Source organism: Chiloscyllium plagiosum, unplaced genomic scaffold, assembly GCF_037043375.1.
Source record: "Chiloscyllium plagiosum isolate Xiang-an unplaced genomic scaffold, Cpla_swu_hap1 HiC_scaffold_25, whole genome shotgun sequence".
Lineage (NCBI taxonomy): Eukaryota > Metazoa > Chordata > Chondrichthyes > Orectolobiformes > Hemiscylliidae > Chiloscyllium > Chiloscyllium plagiosum.
In genome coordinates, this window is record NW_028270163.1 from 48,660,086 (window position 1) to 48,680,820 (window position 20,735).

The 20,735-nt window shown below is 37.8% G+C and overlaps 1 protein-coding gene across 4 annotated transcripts in view; it reads left to right on the plus strand.

The window, feature by feature from the left end:
- The window catches only part of LOC122562235 (BAR/IMD domain-containing adapter protein 2-like), a 74,186-nt gene that overhangs the window by 23,049 nt on the left and 30,402 nt on the right, over nucleotides 1-20,735 (plus strand). For all 4 annotated transcript variants that reach the window (XM_043714965.2, XM_043714966.2, XM_043714968.2 and 1 more), the window contains 3 exons: nucleotides 16,314-16,375; nucleotides 16,986-17,057; nucleotides 19,279-19,416. In XM_043714965.2, coding sequence (XP_043570900.1) covers nucleotides 16,314-16,375; nucleotides 16,986-17,057; nucleotides 19,279-19,416 — 272 coding nt within the window. The remainder of the gene's footprint in view (nucleotides 1-16,313; nucleotides 16,376-16,985; nucleotides 17,058-19,278; nucleotides 19,417-20,735) is intronic.

A 20,735-nucleotide genomic window follows, 5' to 3' on the forward strand; every position in this document is an offset into this window, starting at 1 on the left:
TCTGATCCAAGTGTTTTCAGATCATAGGGATGAACGGGTTATTGAGACATATAATTCTGTGTAGCATCCTTTTTAGAGCTGATTGACTGATTGATACTTGGAAATATTTAATGCAGAAATAATTAATGTCTCTCAAAATTTGAAAGTTGTGTGCTTCAGTCATTGCCTGTTTGAAAAGCTATTGGTCGAAGCAAATCATGAAAGAGAGTGGGTGAGTGTAACTAAAACACTACTATAAAATATTCACTATTCCTGCAACTAGTCAAGAATTACAAAATATTTAGTTTCATTTGAAATTATTGATTGGATTTGTTTTTCCTGCTGTATATAATCCCCTTTCTACTGAAAATGGAGGAAACCGACGTGGTGAAATACACAACAGGGATGACTTATATAAATGTAAGTCAACTAGGAGAAAGTGAGGACTGCAGGTGCTGGAGATCAGAGTCGCGAGTGTGTTGCTGGGTAAGCACAGTAGGCCAGGCAGCATCTGAGGAGCAGGAGAATTGACGTTTTGGGCATAAGCCCTTCATCAGGAATGAGGCTCGAAGGCACTGGGTGAGAGATAAATGGGATGGGGTGGGGTTGGAGAGAAGGTAGCTGAGAAAGCATTATTTGGATGAAGGTGAGGGAGAAGGTGATAAGTCGGGAGGGGGGTGCAATGGACAGGTCAGGAGGGCGGTGCTGAGTTGGAGGCTTTGGACTGAGATAATGTGAGGGGGGAGAGGGAATGAGGAACCTGTTGAAATCCACATTTTATCCAGTGTGAGGTGTTCTTCCTCCCAGGTGTCGGATGGCAATGGTTTGGCAGTGGAGGAGGCTCAGGACCTGCATGTCCTTGACAGAGTGGGAGGGGAGCTGAAGTATTTAACCACTGGATAGTGTGGTTGATGGGTGCGGGTGTCCCAGATGACATTGGTGTCAGTACAGGTATATTTCTGTCATCTACTGCATCCGTTGCACCCAATGTGGTCGTCTCTGCGTTGGGGAGACAGGATGCTGCCTTGCGTATCGTTTCAGGGAACATCTCTGGGACACCTGCACCCACCAGCCCCACCACCCGACTTGCACCTGAAGCGTCGATTCTCCTGCTCCTTTGATGCTGCCTGACCTGCTGTACTTTCCCAGCAATACACACACAACCCTGCTGTGTAAGTAGTCGACAAAGTTTCTTTGCCTTTCCTCGTTTTGAATGGGCAGACTAAATTATTGCATTTACCATATTGTGTTCTCCAACCTGATCTAATTTTGGCAAAAACATAAATGATCTGATGGCCAATGGCTTATTACATTTTGCAAGAGCCTTGTTTATAAAGGTAAAACTGCTATAGTCCAGAGGAACATAGGACTGTTCTATCATTAGAGAGAGATGATTGGTGGTAGTTTAACCTGAGGGTCACTATACCTCTGGTGAGGGGCGAAGTCAAGAAGATAGGACCTTCATGGTGACCTCAGTCAATATGGGAATTGAGCCCATGCATTTGGTGTCATTCAGTATTGCAAATCAGCTATCCAACCCACTGAGCTAACCGAACCTGTGAATCTGAAAATAAAGTTTGCCCGTGTCTTTTTTTTTCCCCAATTTAATTTTCAAGTCTAGCTTTCTTGGCTTTAATAATTCTTTTCTCTTGGCATGCTTACGCACTGTAATTTGTGCAAATAAATTCAAAACTTCAGTTGAAACAGTGGAAGTATGAGGATAGTGTTAGCACTCTGTAGATTGCAGAAACTCCTGTTTTTTTTTCTTCTCTCCTTGTATTGTTACTACCAGCCTGAGACAAAAGATTTGCAATGTTAAAAATAAAATCTGCTTCTACCTTTTTGCTTTGAGATGTTAAACTTGGCACACACACTTCATTATTACTGGATCTGGGCCTCCAGTCCTCATGTTAACCAATCCTGTTGTTGGACTTGCAGTAGATCAATTACTCTCTCCACTATCCCTTATTACTCTAAGTTAGAAATGGTTTAAAACACCATTTTAAAACTCTTGTATTTATAACAGTCTGTTCAATAAAATTAAATGCTTCCCTTCTGAGTTCTATTTTATTGGGCATAGCAGTGATTATGCATGTTTTATGTTTTATTAAAGTTACCAGATTGTATGGCCTAAAACTAACTAGGAGAGAATGTATATTTTCAAGAGGTGATTTGACTTGAGTAAATCGTAATTACTGTATCGATAATGAACACTTTTTTTTTAATTGATGGAGAATACTTCTAGATACTTTTCATTGTACAAAATCTTGGTGGAGCGTTCAGAAATTCCCCTAATCTTAATGGCTTAATTGGAGTGGCATAGAGGAGAAAGGAGGGATGTACAATCTGGTTCATCCTTCATTTTTCTTTTTATCAGCATTGTAGCCATTGGATTTTGAAAGTGCACATATCCCAAACCTTCCTTTTTAGCTTCCATAGATTGTAATTTACTACATAAAATCTAATAAGTATTTGTTTTAAATAAAACTTTTTGGTTAAAATTGAAGATATTTTTCTGCAGAGACCATTCATTTGAGTAACTCATCATATCAGGTACTTGTATTAAGCTTATTGGTATTTAAACTGATGGCAATTTTTAAAAATAGTTTATTTTCTCAGATTTGCCATTTGACTGAGTGTATCATTATAGTTCATAATGCAGTGGAGCACATCTGAAGTAGGGTTTGCACTAGCCTCAAAACCTGTTTCTGCAGCATCTCTTTACACTTTTTGGTTTTAATTAGCATTTCAGTATTAGTGTCGATAAGACTAACCGCGTTTTTATGCAGTAGTATTCTGGTTAGCCAGGTCAGTCTACCATATTCTGTTGATCTCTTAATGATCTCAGCTGGTAGATAAAACATTGGTTTCTTATTGCTTAGAAACAAAGTTAATTATTATTGTCTGTAAGCTAATATGATTGGAACATCTGAAAGGCTTTAATTCACAAATCTCATCTCATTACAGCTAGCATTACAAAGATACTAAATGTAATGGTGGATGCTAGTCATTCCAGTGGGGGAAAATATTGAGGTATGGGCATCACTGACACCACTGGTGTTTATTGTCCATATTTTGTGGTAAATGAGAAAATGTTAGTGGGTTGCCATCTTGAATTACTGCAGTCCACATGGTGATGGCATTCCCACCATGCTATTAGGTAATGTTTATGGGTGCTGTCGGAGCTGAGAGATTTTTATTCATCCACCTGCTTCAATAACTGCTATAACTATGTAATGCTTTTGACATGTTAAAACATCGTAAGAAATTTCATAAGATCATTATCAATCAAAATTTGACATTGAGCCCAATAAGATATTTAGGCAGTTGATCAAAAAAATATGTTTTAAGGAACATGTTATAAGAGGAAAAAGAAGTAGAGAGGAAGTGAGGTTTAGGAAGGGCTCTGGTAGCAGAAGGCATGGGTACCAAAGATTGCATGATCAAGTGACCAAAATTGAAAGATTTTAGAGGTCTTGGAATGCTGGAGGTGGAAGGCCAAGGAAGGATCTTAAAATCAGGACAAGAATTTAATCCTTAACCATGAGTTCATACTGGTGAGTCAGTTCAAGGTCATGGAAGAAAGAGATTTTGGTGTGTCTCAAGGCTTGGACTGGAGAGTTTTTTGATCACCTCAAATTTATGAAAAATGAAAAGCTGGAGACCAACGAGGGTGTGTTGAAATTGTGAAGCATAGAGGCAACAAAAGTAGAAACGTTTCATCAGCAAATGAGTGTATTGGCATTTTTCTGCAGATCAGGCTTCTTTGATATCCATTTGTATTGTAACTTCATCACAACAAAATGATTTCAGTTAATAGTTAAAATCCATACATGCTAAGAATGAGGGCACAAAACAGTCCAATAAGGCAAGGAGAGCTATTTCACTGAGAAGGCAGTCACCCCACTTTTGGATTTGACATCTGTGAGAATAATAGTGGGCTAATGGTTTCTAAAGGGCTCAGTCTATTTTAATTGTTTGGGTTTGCAAGTTATTTTTAAAATCATAAACCTTAATGAAACTGCCAAAGAATTAAAGAATTACAAGTCACTATTTGTGAGAGCAGAACTATATCCTATTTAATTTTGTACAAACAGTGGCAATGAAGTCTTAGAAAGTGGGAAGGAAATAATAGGGCAGTAACTTAAGGTGTGAAGAGTGCAAAACAGGGAAAGAGTTGCAATCTATCAAGGGAAGGACAATCTACACTCTGGCTATGTTGAGGCATTGCACAGTAATGTTAACAAATCAAACTAAATGTTAAACTATGTTGTCAAATCAGCTGTGTTTAAGTCTAAGGTTGTGCTGAGGTGGTCACATATTATTCTTGGCTCCATGTTAATTATTCAGTTCAACTCAGTCAAACATTCTATCTATGAAGGCAGTTAAAGGAGTGTCCTTGAGGTCGATCACATTATCAATTCCATTTCATCCTCTAAGTTTGGCACATGGTACCTTTTTGATTGCCAGATCCCCACATTTCGTTTTGAACCATTGTAAAACTTTGGGACTTCATGACCTGTAATTGGGAAGAAAGCGGCCTTGTGGTATTATCACTAGATTATAAATCCAGACAGCCAGGTAATGTTCTGGAGACATGGGTTTGAATTCTGCCATGGCAGGAATTAGGAGGGCAATGATGATTTATGAAGTCATTATCAATAATCAGAAAAACCCATCTGCTTTACTAATGCCTTTTAGGGAAGGGAGCTGTCTTTACCTAGTTTGGACTGCATTGTACTACAGACCCACAGCAATGTGGTGAACACTTAACCCTAATTGACCAGAAAGCAGTTGGGTAATAAATACTGGCCTCGTCAGAGGCATTCCTATTCTGTGAAGGAGCAGAACAACAAGAGCATGAGGTCAACAAGATTAAATTCTTGTACTTGGGGATTTACTGAGATATAAGCTATGTTCCATCTGCTGAGCAAAAGTGTTTTTATTAAAATACTTTAAATAGGAGTTATATACCCTCTACATATAATACAGAATGTCATGAATGTAGTTTATTCTGAATTTGTCAACATTTAAAACCTTCTGTTGTATTAATTTCACTCATGCTACCTCTCTGAACCTATCTCCCCACAATGAAGTCTCAATATTTTGCAGTTTTGTCAAAGTTCTGCCTCATGTCATAGATGTGTTGTAAAAGGCAACAATCAACTTTTGCTTGTCATTGTCTAAACTGTAATTCTTGCTGCAGTCTTAAATAAATTGTGATCTAAGATACATTGTCCTAAAGATTTCTTTTAACAATATTGTGGAAGATTGGGTGTGCATACATTGGTAAAATGTTTAAGTGCTTTTCAATCTGCCCTGGTGATCCTATAGTTTTTTAAATTTTCTTTTACATGATTAGGTTATCCCTTAAGATGGTTTTTCTTTGGTAGCAAGCTGCACTTATTATAATGATCCTGATTGGTAAAGCCCTATTTTACTCCAATCTGCAACCCCAAATGTAAATTTGTTATCACTTGCTTCAACGTAGTCCAGAACCAACACGGTTAAAGACCATTCAATGAGATACACATGCTTTTATCCATCTAAGTTGTAATAGAGAGATCTACCTTTTGATGTTTTTCAATCTGATGTTTAGACATATATTTATCATTATGAAACAGATGATTTAGATTTCATTTAATTGCTCTGTGAGACTTTGTACACTAGGTCTGAGAGGTATTACAAAAATGCAATTCTTTCAGTCCAACTAAACGTGACATAAATATTGTCTGAAGACTGAAGTGCATACTGCTTGAAGATGCTGTAAAAGACAGTTTTGAGCTCCCAGATTTTATTTAATTATCTGTTCATTGGGTACATTTTTGGAGGGCTTGTTTCATCTATAGAGTCTTGCTCGATAATAGTGCAGATGGCAGAGTTATGCCTGGAGTCAGCAAGATGGTATGCAAAAACCTGTTCTTTTTCTGTCCTTTTCTAAAACTAGTTTGATTGGAAGTGTTCATTTTGTTTATCTGGTGTATGCTGCTGTTGAATGAGATTTCATGTGGGGAACAGAAATTTCTTGTTGAACTGTTTCTGTTCAGCACCTCCGATCCCTTGCTGTGGTGTAAGGAAGTCTGGGATAGACAACTTTCAGAAGTCATACCAGACTCTGTTAATTCTGTTTCTCTCCACAGATGCTGTCAGACCTGTTGGGTTTCTCCAACATTGTGTTCATTTCATATTTCCAGCATTTTGTTTTATTCTTGCCTATGTCAATTGGGTGCCCAGTATATGGGTACATGATCAATCTGACCATGAAACATCTAGAATCTTTGGGAAGAAAACTTGTTTTAGGTGGTGCAGTAATATCACATGCTCAATTTCCCTAAATAAATGAGTGCTGAGTGGTGGAATGACTGTACAACTTAGACACATTTCTCTATTATCCTGTTGAAATAATAAAAAGGCATGTTTGAGTCTTTTGATATGTAAAAACAAAGGGCAATACGCTTTTGGATTTCCAACAGATTTAAAAAATCTCAATATGAAAGGATATATCTCATTCTATTTCTTTTTTTTTGAGGTTCGAGGGCAGTTTTGAGTGGTGTCTGTTCTGAACACATTCTTAAATGGTCTAAACAGAATAAGTTCCCCTGAATTGTCTTCGTAACGTAGCTCCTGGAAAAGCAGTTTTTGCAGTTTCTGTGGCTACTGTTTTATCAGAAAATTGCTTTTCTACCCCCACCCCCCCAGCGCTCGACAGAAATTGTCTTTATAAGGTAATGATTCTATTGTCAAAATGAATAAGACGTGGAGCCTTGTAATTTGCCAGCTATAGGATGGTGTGATGTCAGCCGTATGCTGTATACTGATTTTCATTGGGGATTCCAATCTGCAGAAATCACTACAAAACTGTCAAACAAGCTTTGTGAAGAAATGATGCATAGATGCTAAATAGGAATTTAAGATGCCATTCTCCAAAATGGTCAAGATAGTGACAGCAGTATTTTTAGGGAACTGTAATTCCCTTCAAGCTGCTAGAATATTAAATTCTGATACGTTTATTTTTTTTTTGCACCCTATGAGAATCCATGTGGTGTGATTATTGCAACTGAATTAATCCTTTGCAAAACACATTTGACTTTAAGAGAAATTAGGTGGAAGTGGAAATAATGTTGCAAAAAATTATCTCTGAAGCTATGTTTGTAGATCTTTGGGTATATCCGTTATTAAGTACATCTTTTACTTGGTATGCATGAACACAATTCTCTGTAAATCTAATTGAACAAGTAAGACATGCCATAATCAGAACTGTGCTTTCAAATCCCAGCATTCATTTGCCAAACTGATTTGAATTTAGTGTAACCATTAATGAACCCAGTTTAGCTTAAAACATTTAATTACTGTTGTGCAATCTTTTATTGCATTTATCATTAATGCTGATGAAGAGTAACTTGCACTTCACTTTTAACAAAGACTTTTTTTAGATTCTCATATGGGATGTCGGTGTCACTGGCTGGCCAGCATTTATTGCCCATCTCTAGTTGCCTTTGCCTTTGAGATTTGATTTGGTAAGATCATCGTGTGGTGCTTTAGCAATGTATTGAATGCATAATACTGCATAAGTGCACCAGGTTTGCCCAGATAGCAGTTGTCCACAGCAGTTCTGGGAGTAATTGCCACATGCAACACATCCAAATGTCTGAGCTGCTTTTCCCTGCTCAACCACTATTAATACCTAATGAAAACATTATTCTGCAATTGCACATTTCTTCCATTGCCAATCTTTGTGCCTCTTCTGGCTATGTGCCATCTTACTTTCAAATGATTATAGACATTGCATGAAATTATAGTTTTTTTCAGTTTTAAAAAGAATTGATTTTGTAGTGTAATGCCTTCAGCACCCTTGTGCAAATGCAATTTTTGGCTGACTTTCTTTTCAAATCAAGTTTAAATTTCTACTTCTGATTTCATAATCTTTCATAATTACAAAAAGCCTCAGTTTATTGAAAAATATATGCAAAATTTATCTTCGACTCCTCACCTAACATTCTAGTTTGTGCAAGCTTCTTGTGAGGTAACCTTTTGCTGAGGGTTGATAGATTTAAGTGTCTCAGCAATTTGGACTCAAGAAGCTGGGGGTTGGGGTAGAAAAGCTATTTTCTGATAAAACAATGGCCACACATTATGGCTAACACCATCTCCAGTACTTCAACTCTGATCTTTATGCAAAGTGTGTTTTGTGAAATTTGATAGGAGTTACCTCCATGCAGCTCCGATTCCAACAGTAAGGGTTGAAAGTCCAAGGTTCCATAACCTCTTGTCACCACAGTGACGTTTATCGCAAATACTGACATGACTCCTTTTACATTTGAAGCACTCTGCTGGGCATGTGATGTTACTGTTCAATAGCAATTTGTGGAGCTATTTTTAGAGTTGCAAATAAGAGCACAAAAATTAGGGACCTTAGAACCTTTTAAAAAATAATTAGAATGTTGAATAGTTTTGGCTGTATATTTTTTCAAAATGTATTAATGACAAAATCAGGCAACTTATTTATTTAGTAAACATAATACGTTCTGCTGAGTTGCCTTCATAATGTAGCTACTGGAAGAGCAGTTTCTGTGGCCACTGTTTTATCAGAAAATTGCTTTTCTACCCCAAGCCCCAGCAATTTGAGTCCAAATTGCTGGGACACTTAAATCTATCAACTCTCAGCAAAAGGTTACATCACTAGAAGCTTGCACACATTACTTCACAGCTGCAGTACTCTTAATCAAGTTCACTTGAGATCACATGCTCAGTTTTTGTCTATGTAACGTGTGGCTGGCTAAGAGACAATTCTTTGCTCTCTGAATGCATAATATAAAGAGAGGATTGAGTTGAAGGAGGATGGATATAAATCAAGAGGTCCATGCTCTCCATATCTGCAACTTAATCAAAAGAAGCCGAGGTAAACATTTGAAAAGTACCATAATGTGATGGCATAATGAGTGCGTTTAGTGGACGATGGTTAGTATAAACTGTTTTGCACACAGTCCCCTGTTTAAGAGCCCCATCTCCTTTATTTCCTCAGTGGATGGTTGGGCCCTAGGTCCTGCCAGTTCTCTGCTGATCTCTTCCAGTGTGCAAGACATCTTCCTGCAGGAGTAAGAGCACAGTGTCAATGATTGGATCACACCACGTTTGGATGTTGTGCCTGCTATAAATAATAGCTAGAGATATATGGGGTCTGAGAGATGTAGATTATTAGGTTGGCATAATTGGAAGTTGTGCAAAGGTGAAGTGGAATGGAATGTATCATTGCGAGGAATAAGATCTGATTGCTTTAGAATTCTGCTGGTTGAGTGAGGCTGTGATGCCATTTGAATGATTAGTGATTTGGGAGATACCTTGTGAAGATGCATTTATCGTTCTTTACCATCTACTCAAGGTCCTTAAACGTTTTAGGATATATCTGCCAAGTCCTTTGTGTTAGAGTCTGGGAATTCACCATCATGGCCATATGCTCCTACTCCCTTCAGAGGCTGTTGCCCTTGCCTCCCACCTTCTGTCCACATTCATGAACCACAGAGCCCTTTCTCTGCACTGACATTCGAGTCCACTTGGTTTCAGGAGCATCTGTGATGTTAAACACACATTCCTTTTAGAAGCTGGAATGTTAGCTCGAAAATATGCTCAACTGGAATGTGACTAGGCCTCTCTTGTTCCTGCATATGGTTAGTGTTGAGAGTCCTGCTGGCTTAGAAATCATTTGAATCATTCGGCAGCATGGACTTTTTGTATTGTCTGCCTCTGGGAACAAATATGGTAAGGTGCAAATGATGACTCCAATGTTCATGACTGCTCAAATCTGATCAAATCTGCCTCTGACTGCTGCACCTGCACCCCCCCCCCCCCAATATGTTTAGCACAGTTAGATAGAATTATTATTATCTACATACTGATTTTATCTTTTCTAATTATGAAGGCTCTCACCCCAAGGACCAGATTGTAATCCTAATTATAGGATAAGTACATCCCAAGGGAATCCTGGATTCACCATTCATTTTCCTTTTAAACTTTGGTCTGCAATTTATAATGAGAATAATTAAAATCTGAGTGATTGCATGTGCAAATGGCAGGTAAAATTAAGACCCCAGACCTACAAGTCTATCTGAATTATACAGTACAGCCCACAAAAACTATCACAACTTAAAAATCTGTTCTGACATGTTGTGTTAAAATTAATGAGGAAGGACATGTTCTTTGCAATTTCATTTGAATTTTGTCATGAATGCAGTGCTAAATATAGGTGTGTATGTTTGAGGACACTACATGAATAACAACTTTGTTTTTGCAAAGATATTTTGACTTTGGGTGTGGCCAATTTAGCGCAGAAACCGGTTTCTGTTGGCAACTGCAACAAACGGACTTTCTATTTATACCTGGCTCATCTACCAACAACAAAGGTGTGCCACGAACAGAACTTGCCTTAACTCTCTGATGCTCTGTTAGATCAAATGTTTGCAAAGCCTAATACAGTACTGCCGCATTAAAAATTAACCATTGTATTGCATCAAGGATAAAGTACATTATATTGTGATCCAACCGTCTTAATATGATTAGATTGGTCAGGTAAACGTTCTAATTTCAGAAGCTGGTTATAAGTACTAAAGTTTACAGATGTTTATTTGACTGTAGCACCTCATGTGGATGTTTCAACCATTGTCTAACCAGTGTAAGTTGTTCTGAATTGAAGTTTGCACAGATATGGAAAAGATTTTCAGACTTTAAAACTGAATCAGCTACATTGCTTTGGAAGCACTGTAATAAGTATATATTTATGTGCGCTGTTATAATTTGCAATCACATGAGCCCCACTTTATTTATTTATTTATTTATGTATTTATTTATGCATTTATTGCTGCTTTCCAATGTTGCTTCCAATATATAAAACCAGTTTATATTTTGAATAAAAGCTAACCTGCTTTAAATGATACACCATTTTGAAAGTAAACCATATAAGGGCACATATTAGTGATCATTCGTGACTCTTCAGATAAATACTGAATCACTGTATGTAGCAAGGTCTAGTCAATGTCTGGGTTGATGGATGGCCAGGCATGACCATCTCTAACCTGAGAATTTAATCAATGACTACCCTCTTCCTCGCCCACAAAGACATTCAATGGTAGTAACATCACTGAATTTCCAACTATCTACATACTAGATTTTATCATTAACCAGAAGCTGAACTGGACCAGAAGTCTTAATACTGTAGCTCCAAGAGCCAGCCAGAGGCTAGACGATCTGCAAGTAACTTCACTCCTGTCTCCTGGAAGCCTGTCAACCATCTATAAGTAACCAGTCTGCTGTGTTGTAATACTCTCTCCACTTGTCTGGATCAGTGCAGCTACAAGTCTCCATCTCTCTACCATCCAAGACAAAGCAGCCCACTTGACTGGCACCCAGTCAACAGCTTTCAGCATTCACTGCTTCCACCACAGACACACAATGGCAGTAATGTGTACTGACTACAAAATATACACAGAAATTCATGTCAACTCCTACAACAGCACCTTCCAAACCTCCAAACTCTCTATTACCTAGAAGGATGAAGCTGGCGACTGCAAAGGAGCATCACCACCTGTAAATTCCCTCCAAGCTACACATCATCCTGATGGGGCGTTTTATTGCTATACTGTCACTGACTAAAAATCCTAAAACCTTCTAAGAGTAGTTTTTGACTTTCAACAGTACAACAGTACTGTTGACATCCCTACATTGCATAGACCTTTAGAAGTTCCAAAAATGTGGCTCATTATCTCCTCCTTCCCAAGATCGTTAAATAGTCAATAAATGCTAGGCTGGCCAGTGACACCCACATCCTTTGGATGACTAATAAAAGAAAATTAAAAGGTAAGTTTTGGAGGTATTATTAGAGGAAGGGGAAGAGGTACAAGAGAAGTTGAGCACTTCCATTGCCATGTCTAACCCCAAAAGTGTTTCAAACCGGGCATGTGCAAGAGGCCAGTTTTGGAAGATGACAAAGTAGGACTGGAGCTTAGAGACCAGGAGAGTTTAGTCCTTGGATGGATTTGATCAGCAAGTGCTGATCAAATATTGATGAGAGTTAAGATATCAGAAGCACAGTATGAGCTCAAACTTATGGACTCTGTAAAATATAAAATGGAAACCTAGCCAGGAGAGTACCAATCTGTCAATGTCAAACCTGTGCAGCTTGTTAGTGCAATTGACTGTAAGGTCTTGCATTTGAAGATGTTCCCATTGTCAAAACAATAGTTGAAGCCTAATGCATGTGATAGGTCTGTAAAAGGCCTGTTTCTTCCTTTTTGTACTTTGTTGTTCAGAGGATAAGAATACATACTTATATAGTGCAAAGTTGACGTTGAGTGAAGATGGTTTTCACAGAAAAATATATTGAGGTTCTTGTTGTAATTAGGTCTGTGCTGGAAATGATAGAATAAGGCGTCGGAGCAAAAGTAGGCTATGCAGCCCATGAATGTTCTTTCATAGCTGACCTGACAATCCTTAACTCCATTTTCCTGCCTTTACCCATAAACATTGATTCTTTTACTGGTTAAAAATCTGTCCATCTCACCCCTGAACATATTTTAATGACACAGCCTTGATAGCTCTGCAATAAAAAACTTAATAGATTCACTGCCCTCTAACGGAAGGAATTCCTCAATCTTAAATGTATAACCTCAGTCTTAAATGTATAACCTTGAATCTGAGATTTATGCTCTGTAGCCCTACACTCTTGCACAAGAGGAAACAACCTTTTTGCATCTATCTTGGCAACTCCCCTAAGAATCTAAGATCACCTTTCATTCTTGTTCACAGTAATCCAGCTGTGGTCTGACTAGTGCCTAATTTTAGCAAAGCCTCCCTACTTTTGTACACTATGCTCTTTCAAGCAAATACTATTCCGGTTAGTAGGTTTGCAATTAAAAGTAGGGCCTGGGGCAGTGATGTAGAACAGAGAGACTTAGGAGTTTAGGTACATGATTCTTTGAAACTTTTATCACCTATGGTTAGGGTGAATACTATTAGCTGGAGTTGAGAAGAGATTACTAGGATGTTACTGAGAAAGGAGAGGTTGAGCTAGAAGGAAAGGCTGGATAGGCTGAGATTTTTATCACGGGAGCATACGGGTTTGAGAGGTGACTTCATAGAGGTTTATAAAGTAATGAATGGTATAGGTTAGATGAATGTCAGATGTCTTTTTTGTGTATAGGTTTAAGGTGAGAGGTAAAGATTTAAAAGGGACCTGAGGGCATCTTTTTCACACCAATGATGGTGTGTATATGGAACGAATTGCCAGAGGAAGTGGTAGAAGCAAGTATAGTTGCAACATTTAAAAGACATTTGGACAGGCACATGGATAGGAAAAGTTTAGAGGGACACAGGCCCAATGCAAGCAAATGTGACTAGTTCAATTTAAGAAACTTGGTCAACATGGACGGGTTGGGCTGAAGGGCCTGTTTCCATGGTGTATGACTCTAGGGTGGGGAAGTTGAAGACTTAGGGGCGTATTTTTAAAGCAGGAGAAGAAAGATTTTAAAAAAAAGAGTGGCAATTCTTTTACACAATTTGTTTCGCATATAGAATGAGCTTCCAGAAGAAGTGGTGGATGAGGGTACAGTTACAATGTTTGAGAGATATATGGATAAGTACATGAGTAATAATGTTTGGAAAGATATGGGCCAATTGTAGGCAGCTAGGACTATGCAAAAGAGTTTGGGATGATTGGCATGGGCTTGTTCAATTGAAGGGCCTCTTTCCATGCTGTGCGACTCTGAATCTATAAAGGCAAACATTCCATTTGCCTTCTCAATTACTTGATGAACTTTTTATCATTCATGCACAAGGATTGTCAATTCCCTCTATTCTGTAGCCTTTCTCCATTTAAAAAGATTATTTCAAGTATATTTGTGCTAGAACATAGTAATGCATATTTAAATTTGCTTAGAAACTGTTTTAGAAGTTTAAATTGGTTTAAATTTTTGATACAGAGCTAGTCCCGTGTATTCTTGCATTTATATTCAGTGCTGCTTGACGGTATGGCACCAGTATATTGAATGCACTGAGCAGATAGAATAACATGGACTTTGCTCCCAAGGTGATGAACTTGAAATCTCCTGGCTCACCGCACCCACCTTGAATGCCCTAAATGCTGGAAGTTTCAGGAAGTGGTGGGAGGGTTGGTGGTGGCGGTGGTGGGGTTGGGTTGGGTTGGATGGCTGGTGGGAAAGGGGGTGGAGCGGGGAGTTGGTTGGAATTTGCAGGATGATAATGAAATGTTGGTTTTTGTTACAGTTGTGTGTGAATCCATTTTGGAAAGTGTTCACTGAAGGAGAACAGGCTGTAATTTCCACTTGTATAAAATGAAATAATTGCTCGAGAATTACTAAGTATTTGAATACAATTGAACAAAGTTGCAGTATGTGCTCTCTTACATATTGGAATATAACAAACTCTAAGAACTAAGTTAGTCGGTCACCATGAACTACCCCAATAGTGTTTATGCCACTGGCCTTTTGAGCATCAATTTATACACTTTGTCGGTGCAGTGTAGTAGTTACATCGTCACTTATACAGTCCAGCCTCAAGTTACTGGATCATGTGTCAAAGGTGTATCTTATTTCATTTTAATTTTCATCTGACTTCCAGTAAATTGATTAAAAGTGGATTAGCACTTCTATAAAGCAAAATTAGATCTTCAAAATTAGATTGTTTATATAATTTTAAATGATCAGAAGCTTATGCTTCTGGTTAGTGTTTTCAGTGCTGTATTCCATTCCATATGGTATTGCAAGTACTGTAATAAAGACTGATTCTTCCCTTTCCTTCTCTTCCTTTCCCATATATATTATACATATGCCTTGATAGGAGTGAGTTTTCTTCAAAAATCAAGGAAGGAATGTATTCTGAGAGAAAAATAAAATGTCATAATGGCAGAGGGGACTCATTGTTAGTTTTGAACATGTCTGAATAGTCTAAGTTACAGGTTTTGATTTGCGACATCAGCTTTCCAAATGCAAAGTTCCTATCTTTTAGTGAACCAATTAGTTATTCGTTATACAGTATTTGAAGGCTATGTACACTAATCTCTTAACTAAGGATAATAACCACATTTATATCCCACGAAATCTTTACAAACGTGTCAGCAGGAAGGCCAGCATTTGTTGCCATTCCTAATTGCAATAGAACATAGAACAATGCAGCACAGTACAGGCCCTCTGGCCCTCACTGTTGGTTTCACAGGTTGGCGCAATCTGAAGTCCATCTATCCTACATTATTCCATTATTATCCATATCTTTATCCAGTGACTATTTAAATGCTCTTAAAGTTGGCGAGTCTACTACTGTTGCATGCAGGGCATTCAATGCCCTTACTACTCCGAGTAAAGATCCTACCTCTGAAATCTGTCCTGTATCTGTCATCCTGCAATTGAGGTAAGTGATTTACTAGGCCATTTCACGACAGTTAGGTCATTTGGGAGAAACAGGGTTATAATCGTTATGTCACTGGACTTGTAATCTAGAGGCCCAAGCTGATGCTCTGGGGTCATCTGTTAAAATTCTACCATCACAGCTTGTGGAATTTAAGTTCCATTATTAATTAAATCTAGAAATAAAAAGTTATTTTCAGTAATGGTTACCATGAAGCATCAATTGTTGCAAAAATACAGCTAGTTCACCAATTTCCTTTTATAGTGAAGGAAATCTGCCACCTTTACACAGTCTGGCAAATTTGTGACTCTGGATCCACATCATTGTGGTTGATTCATATCGGCCCTTCAGAAAGGCCGAGCAAGCCTTTTGGATTTAGAATGGGCAGCCAAAGCTGGTCTTGCCTTTGACATCCACATCCCATAAAAGAATAAAGGAAGAAAAATTGCTGTGCAGCTGGAGTTGCATGTAGGGCAGACCAGACAAGAACAGCCGATTTTCTTCAGTAAAAAGCATTGGTGAACCAGATGGGTTTTTAATTACAATCTATGATGATTGTCATGGTCACCATTTACTGAGATTTATTTTTAATTTCTTATTCATTAACTAAGTATGTATTGCAACAGCTGTCGTGAGATTTGAACTCTTGTCCTCAGTAGTAATATCTGGATTGCTACTCCAGTGACAGTACAGTATGCTGCTGTGTCCTCATTTGGAGAAATAATACAAATGAGTGACAAAACTGTATGTTTTTTTAAAAATTCAGAGCAATGTTTAAGCAGTTTTTTTGTTCGGTATTGTTTGATGAGGCAGTTAAGATGCAAAAATGTGCTTTGATCAGTTTGCGCATATGTTGTGTGGATGCTGTGCTTAACATTCCAAAATGATGGAAATAGTTATTTTAGCTTCCGTTTGTTATTTTGCAGGGGATGTTTTGTTCCAGATGGCAGAGGTCCACAGACAAATTCAGATACAGCTTGAAGAAATGGTGTGTATTCCTTTTAAGGTAGTATACATGCAATATTGGATTTGTGAGAGCTTGTACCTGATGAACAAAGGTTTCTATCCAGAGATTTTTGTAAATTAAGTTCTGTTTGTTTGTTCCTGAGAAGGGGATACTTTTTAAACTGAAATAGCTACAAAGGAATATGCTTTTGGCAGATTATACATATGTAGTTAAATCATGTTGACATGTAGCCAGCAAATTAAAATCTAAACTGCTGGATAGCAGTTTAATTCAAAATAAAAATCAAAATTGTCATCTTTGCCTTTAAAGATTTTTTAATAGAGAAAATTGAATTCTTCATTCAGGAAAAAAGACAATGCCGAATTGTAACGTGCACCCCTTAGGATAAAATTTCAAATCAATTAGTGTAGAGAGAATGTGTTTGGGGGGTGGGTAAAATTATAGCTTTCAAGGAGCTGAATTTATGGAGGAGGGAAGCATCACTTGCACATGACTAATCTGAGGATCCAAGGTACAATCAGTGCCTCTGCATCGTGGGTGTGTGAGAGAACGTGTGTGGGTGTTCAGGGGGTTTCTTGTACTCTTGACATTATTGAAATTAAATGTTGCTGACGTTGTCTTTTCATTGCAGTTGAAAGTGTTCCACAATGATTTGCTGATGCAACTGGAGCAGAAGGTTGAGCTAGATGCCAAATACTTAAGTGTAAGTTTCAGGCTGAATTCTGCACTGTCACATCTCTTGATTAATAAACTCATTAGTCTTTCTGTTCACTTTTTATCATGTAATATTGCAGCAAGAAAAAAAGGTGTATTTTCAAATGTAAAGTAAGCAAAGCATGAATTGATTACAACATTGTAATCTAATAGAATTGCGACTGTAAGTGTTATGAACTTGAGTTGAATTACAGCTTTGAAATTATTCCTATCCATCTGTTATTTATTAGGAAAAAGTGGTGATTCAAAAAGCATAGGGTTGGGATGATTTTCAGGCAGACTTGGTTCCCGAAAGTCTTCTGAAACTTCTGGTTTAGATCTCCATATTGGCTTTTTGGAGAAGATATCCCACCGCAACAGTTGCCATCAACAAATGCTACAGACATTCTGTCAGTTATTGCAATATCACTGCGGTGATGGATTTTATGCATATGAATTAAATTTTACACATGCATTTTACTCATGCAGTCCTATTGTTGTAGTCTTTTCTGTAGAATTCAGCTTATAAACTAGCATATTATTCACGAACACAAATAACATTTCTTTATATAGCAGCTTCAATGTAGTAAACAGCCTAAGGTACTTCACAACAGCCTGAGCCACATAAAGAAACATTCTCAGATAATCAAAAACTAGATCAAGGAGGTAAATTATAATGAGTATTTTAAGAGGAAAGTAAGGTAGAGAAGGGAGAGGTGCATGGAAGATCTTCCAGAGCTTATGCCCTGAGCAGCTGAGGGTTTGACCACAAATGGAGTGATTAAAACTGGAAATACACCAAAGCTCAGAAATGGAGATATGAGGATTTTAGGGTTGGGAGACACTACAGAGATCAGGAGAGATAAGGACATGGAGGATTTTGAAAATTAGGCTGATAATATTTTAAAATCTAGTTCTTTTGTGATGAGGAACCAGTATAGGTCAGCGAACATGTGTGATGGGTCAAGACACAGGAAAGAGTGTTTTGGATCACTCAGTTTACAAAAAACCAGCCAGGAATATTATGGAATAGTCCAGTCTAGAGACAATAGTGTAGGAATCTAGAAACGTGGTGATGAGCTAGAACTGAGGGTCATCAGACAATGTGTGAAAATTAATGCTGTTCATTTTGACTCGCTTATCAATAGACATCACGTGGATGAAAAAATGGGAGGGACCAAGGACGCTAGAGACAGTGGTGCAGGAGTAGGAAGGGAAACCACTGCAAGGGATTCTCTGGCGATTAACTAGATAGACAGACAAGAATGAAATTAGGTGAGGTCAGTTCCACCCATTGGATAATAGTGAAGAGGGATGCTGTTGTCAACAGGTCAGATCTGATGAGAAACATTCAGATGTCACAATAAACACTATAAGGCAGTCTTCCAAAGGTGTAGGTTTGATATCCAGACATTTCATTACCTGGCTAGGTAGCATCAGTGGTGGCCTCCAAGTAAAGCGAAGCTGTTGTCTCCTGCTTTCTATTTATATCTTTCTCCTGGATGGGATTTGTGGGGTTTGTGGTGATGTCATTTCCTGTTCGTTATAGAAGCAATTCTTTGTAAATAGTTGGTCAATTAATAGATGCTTAATACGGTATGTTTGTTGCTAGCCACGTTATACAGAAGTTGTGAGAACTTCATTAATTTACATTACAAAGCACTTTGAGGAATTATATAGCTTATGGCAAATAGTTTTGTTTTCAGTCAGTTTGCATGTTTTTAATATTCATCAGAAATGCAACACTCATGATTTGGACTAGCTGGCTTAAGCAACAAGTACTTTGCATTCATATAGCTTATAGTCCCAAGTTGTTCCAAAAGGTTATTTTAGCACTATTCCTCAAGTCTCCTAGGTTTAGCTATATTCAAACCTTACTGAATAGTGGACAATAGAATGAGATGCAGCTTCTTTTATTGATAGACAAAAACTATATCAGTACTTTTTTTTTCTGTTTTAGAAAACCTGAACATGTTCTCTCATGTATACTTTATTGCTATGAAATGATAAATGTCATATAGGTTGTCAGAAACCATTAGGAAGTGAATTGAAGCAATAGTGATTAGAAATCAATATCCTAATATGCCAAAGTTATTTTTTCTTGCTTTTTTTCTTCATTTCATTCCGTTTCTGTATTAACAACAAAGGCAAATCTCTTTCCTGTTCATAAGTAATCATTTCCATCATTTTCAGTTTAATTAACTTACTTTTTCTTGCATTTTTCCTTTTAGGCAACATTGAAGAAATATCAAGCCGAACATAAAGCCAGGCTGGAGTCACTGGAAAAGTGCCATGCAGAACTGAAGAAACTTCGGAGAAAGAGTCATGGGAGTAAGAATCCACAGAAGTATGGAGATAAAGAAATGCAGGTAAGGACTCAACCCTGGTGGTTCTTCACGCTCAGTTATTTGAACTCCTTTTGGGAACAGTTTTTAGAAAAGTTCTTTTAGGTTAATCTCCATGGCATGGGTTGTGTCTGGATATGGTGGAATCATTTTTTGGGAGGCGGAGTAATCTAGTCAATTAGAGTATTAACTGGCTTACTGACTGAATCAGAACCAGAATGTAATGGAAATACATTTCTCACTAAAAACTGAAAGGAGACTCTGTGAAGGCATCTTATATCCAGTATAAAGACACAGTACAAATAATTTGCAGTGAAATTGCCAATCATATTAGTCTTGTTCGGGAAGACCTCCATATCAGCTACAGTGATTAATTGGGAATTGTGGATTGAGGCAGCAGAGGATGCTTTTCTAAGATTCAAAAGTATGTGTTTGCGAGGTCCGCATGGATGAGCTGGACCATTTAATATGTAACACGTTGAAGGATCTGTTTCTGTGCTGTATGACTCTTAAGACAGAATTATGCAACATCTGACCTGTTCAGTGTCAAAAACTGGATATTTAGAATGAAAATCTTATTTTAATGTGAATTTTGCTCTAGAATTTGCATAAACGGAAAAATGTTATGTTGTAGTCAGACCAATTGCAGTCTTGGAACATTGTAATTGTGAGGTGATCTTGGCGAACACTTGTATTGAAAAGTTACATGCTTTTGAATCCATTTTCTCAATTTACTTTCTTCCAAAGCCAAGTTGCAGCTACTGACGACTGTTGATCTAACCAAAAATGTTTTAGCTAAAGTAGTTGGACTTAACCTTTAAGATTGATAGTTTACCATTAGAAATTCCTTTATTTAATTTCCCCCCCCCTCCCAAAAAATTCCTTTGCACCCAAAGCTCGGGAAAAGATTCTGACTCTGGGAAATGGTGTATTCTAGGAGAAGGACGAGCAAGAGGGTGGAAAGGATTAGGTAGGGAATCCCAAATGTTTTAGTCTTAGAAATTTGAATGAACAGCCTCCACTGCTAAAATAGGAATAGAGAGAATCCAGGGGAACAGAGGAACCTCTGATCTTTGTAGGAAGATTTTACAGGTGAAGTGAGGTGTAAAAGTTTTGGAAACAATTCTTCAGATTTTAAAATTGATGCAGACAGGGGTTGCACAGTGACAGTGAGCAAAGGGGTGATGGATGAGCTGAACTGGTAAAAAGTAGAAGTTTTGCATGAATTTGAGCTCTCGAGGGTGGAAGATAAGTAGGTTTGGAGAGTATTAAATAACGGACATGAATAAACATTATTGCTGATTATGCTTACTGTGGTTCAATTTTTTGCTTTGCCCTTAATG